The sequence below is a fragment of the Crocodylus siamensis genome, chromosome 3 (assembly GCF_052110815.1).
Source record: "Crocodylus siamensis isolate JL-2025a chromosome 3, ASM5211081v1, whole genome shotgun sequence".
NCBI classification, from domain to species: Eukaryota; Metazoa; Chordata; order Crocodylia; family Crocodylidae; genus Crocodylus; species Crocodylus siamensis.
The window spans coordinates 80,922,179-80,938,089 of NC_143397.1; the positions used below are offsets into that span (position 1 = coordinate 80,922,179).

The following is a 15,911-nucleotide window of genomic DNA, read 5'->3' on the forward strand; positions in this document are numbered from 1 at the left end:
ATAAATTGCAGCTATTTTATAAACACTAAAATAATTTAGGAAAAAAGGGATTAGACATATTTTGGGGTAGTATTAGTTTGGGAGCCAAGTTTTATTTGGAGATTTAGGCACAGCATTCATTGATTTCAGAGAAGAAATTGACTGTGGTTTCAAAGTCATTTTCCCAAACAACAGCATATTACAGCAAGTGTCTTTTGATCACTCTTAAAAAGAAAGAGATTAGGTGTTTCATGCAATTCTGAGAGCAGTAGTTAGATTGAGCATGAAGTTCTGCGGCTCGTTGCTCTCGGTGAGAATTCTCTCTTTGTATAAATATGCTTTTTTGTTGTTGTTAACTACAGAGCAGGCCACAGGTAGAAAGGTGAAGGTCATACAAGCTGACTTTACAAAAGATTGTGTGTATGAGGCTATTGAAGAAAGTCTTCAAGGCTTGGAAATTGGAATTTTGGGTAAGTTAATTAGGCCCATTCACTGAAGAGTATCTTGAAAAATGCATTATTCTTATTTATATAACATGTTAGGCGGTTGGAATTTATTATGCAGCTACAATTTGGTGTCACTTATTTTTTAACCTGGTGTAAATTTCACAAAGAATAACACATTTCTTAACATGCAGACTTTGTTAATTTAACGTGAGCAACGGTTTAACACAATGTTTTGAGATATTATAAACAGGTTTATAAGGTGCGTAAAGACACAGGGTTGCCTGTTTCCCTAGCAGTGTACAGCAATTTCCTTTACTAACCAAGGAGACCTGCTATCCATATTCTGTGATGACTGTTTAGCATCAGTTAATTCATTTTCACTAATGATTGTGTTAGATCTGTGTGGAATTCTTGTATTCAACCTGAAAACTCATTGAAATGAGCCTTTGGTTCAGGCTTGCTGATGGAAGATGAATAGGAACAATAAAAAATAATCTTTTTTTTTTTTAAGCATCCTTTAAAAAAATAAAAAACCCTGTAATAGCCTGTTTTACTTCCACTGAAGTCAAGCTTGATAGCTTCAATGAGAACAAGATCAGACGCTAAAACGGCATTTCTTCTCACATAGCATTTAAAAGCTTCTAAAACTTCAAGAGAAACCGTTTGTTTAACTGGCTAAATTATGCACTTCATCCTGATATGGTTCTTATTATTATGTTTCCTTTGATTAGTTAACAATGTTGGAATGCTTCATAATCCTGTTCCATGCCGATTCCTTAATGGACCAGACATAGCTGAGGTAGGATTACTCTGTGGTATTCTTCTTGCAATGTAACAATTAGGCCCTGTAGTTCCATTTACTAAAGGAGACACCCTGCTCCAATCATAGTAGTCAACGGAAGTAAGTCATTCAGTGTAGTGGGAGAAGAGCTGGGCCCTAATGGACTTTTCAAAGGGGCTGGTGAGAGAAGAACAATGTTTAGAATTAAGCAATATTGACTAAAGGGCTTAATGATTGACCGGGAGAGTGGCTGACTCAGGGCACAGTGGTGAAGAATCAGTAGCATCTAGGACTCTTAGTCATGAAATGTTTTCACATCACTAGGCATATTGATGCCCAGCCTGGTCATGGCTTTTAAAGTGTTTCTACAATATAAATGTGGAATAATAATAGTAGTAGTAGTAATACTAATAATGTCTAAATTAATGTTGCTTCTTTGAAGTTGCTGTTGCTTCTATAAATGGAAAACTTTCTGTTGGCTTTGTTGGTGAATATTTTTGGTGTAGGTTTTAAAGAAGGATAGTTTTAGAGAATAAATACCTGGTACAGTTTATGCAGTCAAACTTCTTGAATTTCTCTTCACCTTGCCACATTGATACTATTATATTAAACCCACATAAGCAATGTTAGAAGTAGTTTCTACCTAGACCACTTTTTCCTCACCCCCACTTAAATATGCACCTGGCTGGCTATAAAGTAAATCATAACCTGGATCATTGAGGGCCACATTTTTAAAAAAGGTTCCGCCTGGTACTCAAACATTACACTTTACTTTCTGTGTCTATCTACTTAATTTGATTGCACAGATACAGTTTGTTTGCCCAGCATCCCAGTGTTGGTATCTGCAAAGACTTGGAAAAATTATGTCTGCACAATCATAACCATGCTTTTTGAAGGCCATGTTTAAATTAAACGAGCAAAAAAGCTTGTATGCATTTGTGCTCCTAAATATGTATGTGCAGCTCCTATGAAAGTATGATAAATAAGGTATAGTGCAAAAGTCACTTTAAGAAGTCTTTTCAAAATGAATCTTTTTATATTATCAACACCAGCTTTGGAACGCCTCAAAATGCATCATTGCATTTTTCTTTGTTTCCAATAGAACCTCATCAACTGCAACATTATCTCTGTTACCAAGGTATGTGATGCATGCATTTTTAACATGCAAGGCAAAGAATATATTTCTGAAAAAGACAATAACCGAAAAAGACATGAACCCATTCCTACCTACCTTCATTTTGATTTGTTTACCCCTATTTGCTGATCCTTAGCAGGAAAGGCAGTATTACTTCAGGGATTTAATCAACATACCAAATTTTACTACCTGTGAACTATTTTGATAAGAGCTATTTGAAATCTTTGTGATAATTTTTTTTTATGTCCAACTGAAAACTTCTTAATTCCAACGAACTCTTTTATGAGAGAGTTTCTCAGACCTAGGATGTACAAGAAAGGGAGGGAGAGATAGGAAGCCAAATGCTTTGTCATAATTCTTGAACCAGTTGTCACAAGACAGAACTGGCATTCTCTGCCAGCTCTAATTCTGATTATCTACTTGAAGTCAGGCAATATTTCACCACCTGTCTAAATCGGATTAAGATTTCATTTTGTTCTGCTTCTTGGAGCAGCATATTAAACTGAGCTACAGCCTAACACTTCACAGTTCACCTCAACCTTAACTAATATAATTTTGAACATATTGGGAGAGGTGTTTATCAACATCCTCTCACTTCAATTGTTAAAAGTCTCTTCACCTTATCTAAGCACCTACCTCCCAAATTTAGACTGCTGGTTGATGACACCATGTACTTTCTCCAGCACATTAGACCAAACCTCTTCTTCTCCTCTAAGAATTGTTTTATTTACCAAGGAATATTTTTGTTGGAGGATATCTGGAGTCTAAAATGCAGCAAAAGCATGTACCCAAAAACAATTCTACATGAAGAGGGGGAAGGGGAGGAAGGGAAAGCTGGGTTCAAGCATGTTGGAATAGGATTAGTCAAAATAAGCAGTGTCAGCTTAGATAAATATTACATATTTTAAAGAAGAATAAATCCTCAAGCAATTGTTTAATCAAAATAAAATAAACATTTTTTAAAAAAGGATTTCTTTTGTTGAAAGCCTGGTTACTGTAAGTCAGTTCAACAGAACAGACAAGCTTGCATATTCATCTGTACCATAAATACATGCACTCAATACAAAGAACAAGCACGTTATGAAAATCTGAGTATGGTTTACACGGTCTCCTTTTATTTCTTTCTACAAAAATTCTCATCCAGTAGCCACTCTCCACCCCTCCACCTTGCTCCACCCTCCCATCTTTCAAAGCCCTGATGATTTTTCCACCCGGCTACTACAGTCTTCTTCCTGGCATCTCACAGATCCACTTCCCCCATAGTAGTCTAAACCAGGAGTGTCAAACTCGCCTCATCCCACAGGCCAGATGAATGTTGCAGGGCTGGCCAGATGTATTGGGCCCAGGGACCTCCCCCATGTTAGTTCCAGCACACACGGTACCCACTCTGGCTGGTTTCGGAGGTAAGAGGCCCAGCATCCTGGATGCCTGGCTACCGCCACAGGAACAAGTCACAGTGCCAGGCTTCTTCCTCTGGTGCTGCTGGGGCTCTCGACTGCAGCTTTTGCCCAAGTGCTTGGCTGCGGCTGTAGGGACAAACTGTAGTGCTGCTGGGGCTCCAGTGCCACGGGTCTTGCCCAGGCCTCAGGAAGGCTCCGGCACAGCAAAGCTGTGGGCCAGATCTGGCCCATGGGCTCTATGTTTGACACCCCTGGTCTAAACAAAAGCTGATAAAAAATTGTGATCCTTGCCCACTTCTCTATGTCCAACCCCTTTTCAAATGTTTCCTTTGGCTTGTCTTCTATCTTGATCAGATATAAGCTCCTGGCCTTTTGTCTCTCCAAATTCTTATCATCCTAGCATGAAATTCTGGTCCCATTGAAGTTAATCAGCTTTTTGCCATTGACTTGAATAAGGGCAGAATTTCTCATGTAGCATCTCCTTTCCTCTTTATTCTTGCTTCTTTCTCTTACCATCTTTGCTTCAGTGAAGCTTTAAGATAAATTTATTGAAATCTTACAGCCACTCTCACTTCTAGACCTTTATCTGTTTTGTCCATGGTGCTTGGTAACTCCTCCCTTACCAGTCTGACTTGACATACTTTCATCCTCTGTTTTTTAAAGACCATTCTGAACATAAAGCATATGGTTAGGGTCCTGGGACATATGACTTATGAGGATATGCTGAGGGGACTGGGCTTATTTAGTTTGGAGAAGAGAAGACTGAGGGGGGATTTAATAACAACCTGAAGGGTGGTGGTTTCAAAGATGATGGGTTAGACTGTTCTCAGTGGTGGCAGATGACAGAACAAGGACCAATGGTCTCAAGTAGCACCCATGGAAGTTTAGGTTAGATATTATGAAAAACATTCTCAGTAGGAGGGTAATTAAGTACTGGAGCAGGTTACCCAGAGATGTCGTAGAATCTCCATCCTTGGAGGTTTTTAAGACCAGGCTAGACAAAGCCTTGGTTGGAATTATATGGTTGGAGATGGTTCTGCTTTGAGCAGGGGGTTGGACTAGATGACCTCCGAGGTCCCATCCAACCCTAATTTTCTATGATTTCTATAAATATCAGCCATCACATTCCCAACTCCTTCACTCTACTGAAAGTATAGCATGGAACATATGGGCATGTTTATCTTCACCATTTATTTGCTCTACTTTTCATTGTTTCCTTTCTCTTTCTTTGTCTATTCTCTGTTAAGGCTCTTCATCTACAAAGACTTACCTAGTTGAGTTGCAAGGGATTCAGGCACATGCCCAGTGTCAAGCATGTGATTAAGTGTATTGATAAAACAGGGTCACATGATAGGGGTATGTGACTCAATAATTAAGATCCAAAATCACGCTCAAGCTTTTTTTATGTTTGAAAGAGTTGATAACCTTTTCCCTTTTCTTGTCATGTATCTGCAATTTCTGATTCTTGTTGAAAAATGATGATGTAGCATGAATTTAGACACTCCTTAGATTTCTGACTCTGTATTGCAGACCCAAGTTATTCAGGTTAGTTAAATTTAAGAATTTTTAATTACTTATCAGACTGACTCCTGAAACCTATTGATAACAGTTCAATTTATTGGCGTGCTCTAATTTGTGTTCGTAACATTTCTAATGACTTCCAGAAATTTCAAGGTGCCAGTTTTTTAGCTTCTTAATTCTTATCCATATGACTAAGGCCCCATGCTTTCAAGAATTACTTATTGATATATTTATATAATGTATTTTGTCTGCAAAAATTATAAAAAGAAAAAGAAAAAAGAGAAAGAAACTTGGGAAGAAGGACAGGAATTTGGGGAGAGAAAGAGGAGAATGTGTTTAACTCTTAACTCATTTATTTCTTTTAGATGACAAGAATAATTTTGAAGCAAATGGAGCCAAGGTAAACTCTGTTTTTTTCCCTTAAAATTTCCGTTGGTTTCAGTTGTAGCAAGAACTTGCCATCTCCAATTAGTTCAACAATAACTATTCTACTTCCTGGCATGATGCTACTTGATGTCATTAGTTTTTGTTACCCCTTCTGCCATGGGCACATATTATAAGAATTATTTTTAAAAAGGAAAGATGAATTAATTTTTCTGAATGGTTTCAAGTGAATGTGTCTTTAAGACATAGGATTGAAAGACTGTTACTCACATATGTAAGGTCTCAAGATCTGGAGAAAACATAGGCAATACAATATTCTAGGGCACAGAAAACATTTTTGTTCTTGGCACCAATACAGTTAAATTTCTAACTTTAAGTAGTTATTTCTGAAGTAAAGCTGTTTTTTACTGCTCTGAGCTGCCTTTTACCGTGTTGACTGACACTTGAGGCACAAATGCAATAAGCAGGAAGCATGTGTTGATAATCAGAAAAGAGTGATGATCAAATATGAGACTAAAATATTTTCTATGAAGTTTTCAAATATCAACTGTTTCGGCTCAGTGAGATATATACCAGCGTGTTCCAGCTGTACTAATTAAATTGCACTTAGGAAGTTATTTCTGCCATTTTATATTTTATTATCTTAAGTGAGCTCTAAAGACTTATTCTGTGAGAATGTGACCCGTTTTGTTTCTATAAAGGAGTTTTGATGTCTAGAAGGAAAATTTCATTTTATGCAGTAGCCAGGTACTGCTGTGATATAGTAAAAGGTAAATTAAATGTAACTAAATATAACTTGAATTTCAGACAAAAAGGACTTATTCTGAACCTTTCTTCTGGTTTGGGCACCTTTCCTTGTCCATTGTATACTTTGTATTCAGCTTCTAAAGTAAGTTTTTTCCAATTGCTTCATAAATAAATGTTGATACAATAGTCACCCAAAACACAATATGTGCTATTATAAGACCAGGTCTTCTACTTGGGTATTTCAAGATATGGACAAACCTGCTTTACAAGGGGAGGAGGGAGCTGCTGCTCAGGATTCTGTAACAATGTAAGTTAGCTAGTTCACCCTCCCTTTGACCCTGAATGAAGAGGGCTTGAAGTTGGAACAGTTTTACTATACTTGTATTGTTACAGAATCATATAGAGATCACAGGTGCATTGCAACAGCCTGTATGGCCATTCTTTGGTGTTGATAAAATTGGTATATCTGTTTGCAACCTCAGGTAGTTTCCTTGAAGTCAATAAAGAAACAGTTTTACCCTCGCCGGGTGCATCTACAGGTACTCTTTACTGCAGATTTCACTACTACGGATTTCACATTTTAGCTTCACAGTAAAGTGTCAGTCTACAAATGGATGCAGTATATTAGGATGCAGTAATTAATTAACTCCACCATATGACAGTACTGTCAGGGACAGCACTACCCTATGGTGAAATAATTCTGTGAGCTGAAACGTGTAGGTGGTGACAGGGGCTGGCTGGGGCACGAGGGTGGTAAAAGTGCAGAGGTTGCCTGCTACCTAGGTGCGCACTTTAGCATCCTCGTGCCCCAGCCAGCCCCAATGCCACCTGTTGCCACCACCCAAAGCCTGGGGCTGACCCCCAGGTTCCTCTGCTAGCCCAGGGCTATTCCACCCAGGCTCAAAGTGCTTCTGTTTTGGGTGCACATGTAGATTCTGTGCCTGGGAACAGTTGACTCCAGCACAAACTGCACCAGAGTTTATTTCTCAGCCTTAATTTCACATGTAGATGCACCTACCGAGATTCAGGAACCTACGGTGCACCATAAATTCACAGCAGCTGAGGAACAGGCTCATAAAGTTGGAATATTTCACTTACATATTTAAATAACACAACTACAATATTCACAGAATTCCCCTGAACTAAATAAAAGAACAGGCAATGATGACTTCTGTAGGGATGAGCTAACTGATTTATAACCAGAAGCTATACAGAATCTATTTGCTGATCTGAGCATGAAGCTTTTGTGTATTGAAGAGATGGCTGATGTTTTGCCTGAGTTCAACCCATCTGCTGTTCCACTTTGAGATATTAAGGTGAGTTAAAAATTCCTCAAATCTTTAAGTGAAACCAGCAAACTAAAGTTTTGGTTATTTCCACTCAAAACCGCACAGCTTAGGTTTGCTTGAAATTCCATCTGAGCGCACTCAAAACCCAGACAATCCTTAAACAAACATAGTCCTCAGCTGTGTAACAAAAACGAAAGCCTCTGGTTTCTCTTCTATTTACCTAAGTTTCTCATAGCTCTAGTAAAAAATTGAATCAGGTTCAAACCAAATATTTTTTGATGTTTGAAAAAGCTTGGTTGTATAAAAGTTATCAGTTATCTACTGAGTCTCTCTGTCTCTGATACTTGCAGGTCCCCCATCACTACAGTATCTGTGTCAAACAGTCTTTAATTTGAGATGGAGAAGTGCTATTATTCTTGTTTTTACCAATGGAGAAATGAGGCAGTGAGACTTGCCTAAAGTCGCATTGAGAACCCTACGGTATAGCAGGGACTGAAACCCAGATCTCTGGATTCCTTTAATCATTAGATCATTCTTCCTTTCTATGGGCACATCTACATGTGCAATTAATGTGCTCAAGTAAACGCTGGAGCTTACTACTTTGGAGTATTTTGCTCTTGGGGGTGCCTTTTGAATGTGGGCCCAGAAGCAAAAAAACTCTGGCAAATATTGCTCCAGAGTTTATCGTGCATATCACATTGAACCTAGTCAGAGCAACCCTGGCTACAGCAGCCCGGGGCTGCTCCAACCGGGCTTAGTGTGCTGTGGAGGAGCTGGCTGGGGCATGAGGGTGCCTCATTGCAGGGTTAGCCAGTAGATAGCCCCTGCACTGAAGCAACCTCATGCCCCAGGCAGCCAGGCAGTGTCTACATGTGCATTGCTGCACATGAAAAACTCCAGAGTTGTTTTGCTTGCTCCAGAGTTTATTAGTTTAGTGCACCCTAATAAGAGCGAATGTGTAGATGCTGAGATATTTACTGGAGAGCTAATTAGGCAGCTCCACAGTAACATCTCATGTAGATGCATCTTATTTCTATAGTTATTTCCATGTGCAAAGTAACTAATGTGGTGTAACTAAGTGGAGAATACTGGTTCAATAGTATTTTATTCTCACTTTTAATTCCAACTGTGTAGGAATGACATGCTATACAAAGTGCAAGGCAGAAGGGACTCAGCCCCCTTTCCCCCCTGCGCACATCCATGATTAGGGATGATATCAAACTAGGTTGAAATACTTGAACCTTGTGTACCTTTAAGTCTAGATGCCACATTCAAATCCATACATGTAACTTGGGTCTATGAATATGAGAAAAGACTCAAATTTAAGGTCCTGGCAAATAGCTCTTTTGTCTTCTGTTTCATTCTTTTTCTTAGAGAGCTTATGTAGCAGCTTCATCTAAGAATCAAATGCAAAATACAGCTTTTATTCTCTGTGGCCTGACAGAGCACATTCAGCCAACTAACTATTCTATTGCTTTGTTTTGTTTCTCATAGGGGATAGGCACTGCATGAGCTTTGCTTCCATCTTTTTGGATTGAATTGACATAATGGACTAAAAAGAACTGTGCAAATGATTAATTGTCTAATACTATAAAATTAATCCCATATTAAAGAAAGGAGCTTTCCACTTGTGGTTCTTTATATCTTTAGATTCTGGTGTGAAAATACTGATGTATAAAACAATAAGACCTGTCTGAGAACTGGCTAGAAATTACCATGAGATTTATCTTCAGTATTGTTATTATGCAGCTACTTCCTGATGAAACATTCAATGTGGCTAAGTCTTGCAATTTTTCTTAAAATTCACATAATTGCATGAAATCATGATTATGTAAGAAATTCAGCCTTCACTTCAAAAATAGTATATTTCTAACCTTTATGTTGTGGACAAATGTTTGAGAGGATGAATCCTAAAGTCTAAAACACCAGAAGACAACAAAACACTGTCAAATTATGGGTTTTTTTAAAATCTCAATATTTATAAACCAGTAAGTATACGGAGCCCGACTTGTGGCTTTTAATTGTTTTGATGATGCAGAAGGCTCTTGAACAATGGCAAAAAAATATGTGCATGTTCCAGACCAGCTTCAGGGTTTCATAGTTTGTAGGGTTGGAAGGGACCTGAGCAGATCATCAAGTCTGACCCCCTGCCATGGCAGGAAAAAGTACTGGGGTCAAATGACCCCAGCAACGTGTACATCTAGCCTCCTCTTAAAGACCCCCAGGGTAGGAGCCAGCACCACTTCGCTTGGAAGTTGGTTCCAGACCCTAGCCGCCCTGACCGTGGAGTAGCGCTTCCTGCTATCTTGCCTAAATCTACCCTCTGCCAGCTTGTGACCGTTATTTCTAGTCACTCCTGGTAGTGCTTGGGGAAACAGGGACTCCCCCAATGCCTGCTGGTCCCCTCTGACTAGTTTGTAACAGGCCACTAGGTCCCCCCTCAGTCTTCTCTTGTGGAGGCTGAACAGGTTCAAGTCCCGTAGCCTCTCCTCATATGGCCTGCCCTGCTGCCCCCTGATCATGCAAGTGGCCTCCTCTGGACCTTCTCCATGTTGTCCACATCCCTCCTGAAGTGCAGCGCCTAGAACTGGACGCAGTACTCCAACTGCGGCCTGACCATTGCTGCATAGAGGAGGAGTATTGCCTCCCTGGACCTGCTTGAGATGCATCTGTGGATGCATAACAAGGTACGGTTGGCCTTCCTGACTGTATCCCCACACTGCCGGCCCATGTTCATCTTGGAGTCAGTGATGACTCCAAGATCCTTTTTTGCCTCTGCACCCCACCCCTGTAACCTGTCTAGGCCCGATTGCAGCCTATTCCTCCCTTCTAGCATGCCCACATCCCCCCACATCTTAGTGTCCTCAGCAAATTTGAACAGGGTGCTTTTTTCCCTCTCGTCCAAGTCAGTGATGAAGATGGTGAATAGTGCGGGCCCAAGGAATGAGCCCTGGGGGACCCCACTGCCCACCACCCTCCAGGTCAAATAAGACCCGTCCACCACCACTCTCTGGGTGCAGCCCTCCAGCCAGTTAGTGACCCATTTGACTGTGTAGGTATCAACACCACAGTCCCCCAGTTTTTTAATGAGAATGGGGTGAGAGACAGTGTCAAAGGCCTTCCTGAAGTCCAGAAAGACTATGTCCACTGCTACCCCTGCATCTAGGGATTTTGTGACCTGGTCATAGAAGGCCACCAGGTTGGTCTGGCAGGACCTGTCTCTAATGAACCCGTGTTGGTTGCCCCTAAGCATAGTCTCCCCCGGTGGCCCCTTGTGGACATGTGCCAGGATAATTCTCTCAAAAAGCTTACCCAGGATCAAGGTAAGACTAACTACCCTATAGTTTCCTGGTTCCTCCTTCCTCCCTTTTTTGAAGATGGGAACCCATTGGCCCTCTTCCAGTCTTCTGGCACCACACCAGAGCACCACGAGTGCTCGTAAAGCCATGCCAGGGTCCCGCAGTGACCTCAGCTAATTCCCTCAGCACTCTGGGGTGGAGATCGTCCAGATCAGCTGATTTAAATACATCCAGTCCCTCCAGAAGTTCCCTAACTAGATCCTCACTGACCCTTGGCCTAGGTGCGCCTCTCCTGGGGCCTAAGGGGGACCTGGTAGGGGGGCTGATCCAGTCCCTGCTCAGGAAAATAGAGGCAAAGAAGTTGTTAAATAGGTTAGCTTTGTTGTCTGGTGTGATGACCATATTTCCTAGCGTGTTTTGCAGGGGACATGTTACCCAGTACTCGGTTCATTCACTATAGTCAATTAAAAGAAACTTCAATCAAGTAAGTGAATTTACTGTTCTGGAAATTATACGGGATGGCATCAGCAAAAGAAGAATACATTATATTCTGGTTTGGAATATAGGAGCTAGGCTCCAGCATTTTTGCCACTGTCGTATGAACCATGTTTTTCATGATGCAGGGTAAATATTCAGGGCCTGTCTTCAGTAGTATTTGCTTCACTTCTGGTTTGTGCTGGAATATAGGTACAGATTTTTATAATGTAAACAAGTCCTTCGGAGTCAGCATTGGGTCTCCTTTCTGTAGTTCAATAGTGTGTGAACTAATCAACTTGTCTTCTAGTCTTGCACATCAGTTGTGCCTAAGTCTTTGGATGATACTTAGTTTATTTGATAAGGGGTCTGTGTACATGCATGTGGGCATGGGGATGAGGGTCTGCATGTTTACAGGAAATTTCAGTATCTTATGATTATATGTATTTAATTTTATCATTCTAGGCTTATATATGCACATTTTCCAAAGCACTTCAAGCAGAGTATAAGAAAAAGGGAATTATCATACAGGTAATACAGTATCTATCTTATCATAATTACTTTTGCTTTCATGAATCCTTGAAATCCAACACAGGATGGCCAGTGACATAAGGTGCTTGGTGTCCTATGTGAAATTCTGGATGCTTCAATGCCCATGTCAGAATTTCCTTTTCCTTTCCTCTCTGTGATATCTAAGCTTCCTTTTCCTGTTCTACCTGAAAAATGGCTGCCATTTCACTTCAGGTGGCTACAGTTTGTTCAGTACTATGGAATTCTAAAGAATGAAAAGTATTATGTAAATATTTGTAGTTGATACACCCCTGAAAGTTATGATGATTTTCTGTTTTAGGTGGTGACTCCATATGGTGTGTCTACTCCAATGACCAAATACCAAAAACCAAATATAATAATGAAGACTGCGGAGGAATATGTTAAAGAATCACTGGATTATGTCACCTTTGGAGATGAGATATTTGGTTGTTTATCCCATGAAATCTTGGTAATTGATTTTAATAATCATGAGGGGCACTCCAGAGGCTTGTTAAACTCAACAGAAGTCTTCTCATTGATTTCAATAGACTTTGGATCAAATGAGAAATGTTGTCTAAGCCTAATGCCAGCTATGGGTTATTGATGTGTACGAGGGGTGATCAAAAAGTTCTTAGACTTAGCCTTTTTAAAGCATAGTGTACAAACAACATTTTTATGAGCTGTCCCCTTCAACGTAATCTCCCCCAGATGATACGCACTTGTCCTAACATTCCTGCCACTTTTGGAAGCAATGCTGAAAGTCTTCAACTGTGATTTTTTTGAGGTCCACTTCCACGTTCTTATGGATGGTTGGAATGTCATCAAATCTCCTTCCTTTCAGCTTCATTTTGATTTTTGGGAACAGAAGAAAATCACATGGGACAAGGTCAGGTGAAAATGGAGGGTGTGGTATCACAGGAATGTTTTTTTCAGCCAAAAATTCTTGAATGGAGACAGCAGTGTATGAAGGAGCATTGTCATGGTGCAGAAACCATCCATCGTTTTCACACAGCTCGCGGCGGTTTCTTCTAACTTTATCCCTCAGTCAAATCAAAACCTCTTTATAAAAGGCCTGATTGATTGTTTGACCACTCGGTACAAATTCCTGATGAACAATACCCCGAACATCAAGTCTTAGAACTTTTTGATCAAACCACGTATATGTGGCACCAGTTAACCATCATGTAATGTAGAGAACATAGCTATATACAGTAGCTATTAACAATTGTGAGAATTGGATACAAGTATTGAGAGGATAGTAGACTCCACCATTTGAAAACTGGAAAAAGATTAAAAGTATTTACTGCAAAAGTATTAAAATAGAAATCCTTTCAATACTAGTTGTTATTACCTACATTAACACTTAATTGATATAGAGGCCTATAATCTTTTTTGTCTCTGTATTGTTTTTCTCTGTTTTGTTTAACTGCTCTGAAGGCCTGTGTCCTGCAGCTCATTCCCTTATGGATATTCCACAGTGAGAGATTTCAAGAGGTAGTCCTGCATGCATTTACAAGTTATCTGAAGAACAGCTGGAGGAGCTACTAACAAAGTTATCCTTTTGGAATCTGTGCAATGGAGAATCCTAGCTTTGCATAATTTGTTTCTGGGCCAAATCAGTCTCTGATTTAAGTCCATCAAAGTAATATTGGCCCAGTGTGCTGACTAAAGAATTTATAAGGGCCTGATTCAAAATCCACTAGTCAGTAAGAGCTTATGTTGCTGCTGCTGCTGCTGCTCTCTGCTGAGCTTCCATACAGTGGATATATGAAGCTGTTTGATGTTTACTAATAAAATGATAATTTTCTGTTTCCAAGATGAATTTGGACTTTATTTTGATGCTTTCAAGAAAACCCAGGTGATTTATAGATTGGAGGCTTTGGATTCTTGCAGAAGCTTTTTCAAAAGGTGACAGGACCTGTAGGAAGAGGTTTTGGAGGATGAGGAGGATATATGCATCATGCCTTTGAAAGTTTGCAGGAGTATAAATATAATAGTGGCAAGGAATTTTGGATCTTTAACTGCCTGTTGTGTAACCTCTACCTGTAAAATTGGTAGAAACAATAATAAGAAAATGAATTGCTCAGCATATGGATGAACATAACTAGCAGGGGAAGAAACAACATGGGTTTGTCAAATAAAGATCATGCCTCACTAACCTACTAGAATTTTTTGAGGAAGTCAAAGAGCAGGTGGATCAGGGTGATCCATTTGGCATAGTATATCTGGACTTCCAGAAAGCATTTGATAAGCTCCTCCATCAGAGGCTCTTAATGAAGTTAGGTAAACATGGGATTACAGGGCAGGTCCATTCATGGCTTAGAAGTTGGCTTAAAAATAGAAAACAAAGAGTGATTATAAATAGTTTTCATGATGGAAAGAAGTAAACCGTGGGGTCTCTCAGTGGTCTGTATCAGGGCTAGTGCTGTTTAACATATTCATAAATGATTTGGAAAGAAGGTAAGTAGCAAGGTGGCCAAATTTGCAGATGACACAAAATTATTCGAAGTGGTAAAGACCAAGGCAAATTGCAAAGAACAACAGAAGGATCTGGCACTCTTGAGTAAATGGGCAACTAAATGGCAGATGAAATTTGAAGTAGATAGGTGTAAAGTAGAGGTAAATTAACATGCCTTCTGGCTGGGAACCCAGGACATTGTGTGCATGAGCACAGCTGCAACATGCACATGGCCAGGAATGCAGCTGACAGCGTGAAGAGCAGTGCCCTGCAGGTAAGTCTGTGAAGGGGAAAGGGTGTGGGGTTTGCCTCACAGTGAAGGAGAAAGTGGGGCTGGAGCCGGGGGTGCTGCCCAGGCAGGGTGGTGAATGGGACCCCGGGGCTAGGTCAGGGAGTGGGATGGAGTTGCGGGTGGCTTGTCCAGGGGGTGCAGAGGGATGGGAAGAGGGGTGGCTCCCCACAGCTGAACCCCCCCCCAGGGGATGTATAGGGGTCCATGTGCCTGCCCCCCCAGATTTGTGCATGGGGTAGATGTGGGCTGTCTGCTGTGCGCTTAGGGCCAGGGGCAGCCTCTTCCCAGTGGCATTCCTGTAAATCAGTTATTGGATTGGTATCAGTCAATATGGCTAGTTAATAATTGGCTATCAGCATTGGCCAAGAAAATATTTATTGGTGCACCCCTAGTGTAAAGTGATGCACATGGGCAAAAATAAGCCAAACTATACCTACACTGTGACAGACTCTACATTAGTTATTACCATGTAAGAAAGAGATCTGGGAATCATTGTGGACAGTTCACTTAAAATTTCACTTCAGTGCTTACCAAATGTTAGGAATTATTAAGGGAATTGTAAACAAAACAGAAAGTATCATTATATCCCTTTATAATAAATCCATGGTGCATTCACACCTTAAATCCTGTGCCCAGTTTTGATCACACCTCAAAAATGATATAGGAGTAGTAGAGAAGGGATAGAGAAGAGCAACAAGGATCATTAATGGTATGGAAGGACATTCCCCTTGAGGAGAAACTAAAGAGGCTAGGCCTATTCAGTTTAGAAAAGAGATGCTTGAGGGGGGACATGAGAAGTGTTTACAAAATACTGAATGGTAAATAGAAAGTAAATAGAGATTTATTATTTACTATTTCTTACAATAAAATGAGTCATAAAATGAAATTAATAGGTAATAAGTTGAAAACTAACAAAAGGAAGTTATTTTTTCTCTCAGTCTGTAATTAAAGTGTGGAACTCATTGCCACAAGATACTGTGGAAACTGACAGCTTAGCCAGATTCAAGAAGGGATTGGACAAATTTTTAGGGGAAGGGTATATCAGTAGTTATTGAGCATGGTATTTAGGGGTACAGCCTCTAAATCAGAGCTTCCTAGAGCCTAAATACTGGAGGGTGCCAGTGGGAGAGGAACATATGAAAAAACCTTGGTGATACCCAGTTCATTCTCCTTTT

The 15,911-nt window shown here is 40.2% G+C and overlaps 1 protein-coding gene across 1 annotated transcript in view; it reads left to right on the top strand.

The window, feature by feature from the left end:
* The window catches only part of HSD17B3 (hydroxysteroid 17-beta dehydrogenase 3), a 29,106-nt gene extending 15,315 nt beyond the window's left edge, over nt 1–13,791 (top strand). Inside the window, exons 4-11 of the mRNA XM_090037229.1 lie at nt 342–449; nt 1,157–1,224; nt 2,309–2,344; nt 5,628–5,662; nt 6,454–6,535; nt 11,921–11,986; nt 12,306–12,455; nt 13,424–13,791. Of these exons, the coding sequence (XP_089893355.1) occupies nt 342–449; nt 1,157–1,224; nt 2,309–2,344; nt 5,628–5,662; nt 6,454–6,535; nt 11,921–11,986; nt 12,306–12,455; nt 13,424–13,534 (656 nt within the window). The 3' untranslated portion in view covers nt 13,535–13,791. The remainder of the gene's footprint in view (nt 1–341; nt 450–1,156; nt 1,225–2,308; nt 2,345–5,627; nt 5,663–6,453; nt 6,536–11,920; nt 11,987–12,305; nt 12,456–13,423) is intronic.
* The last annotated feature ends 2,120 nt before the right edge of the window (nt 13,792–15,911 follow it).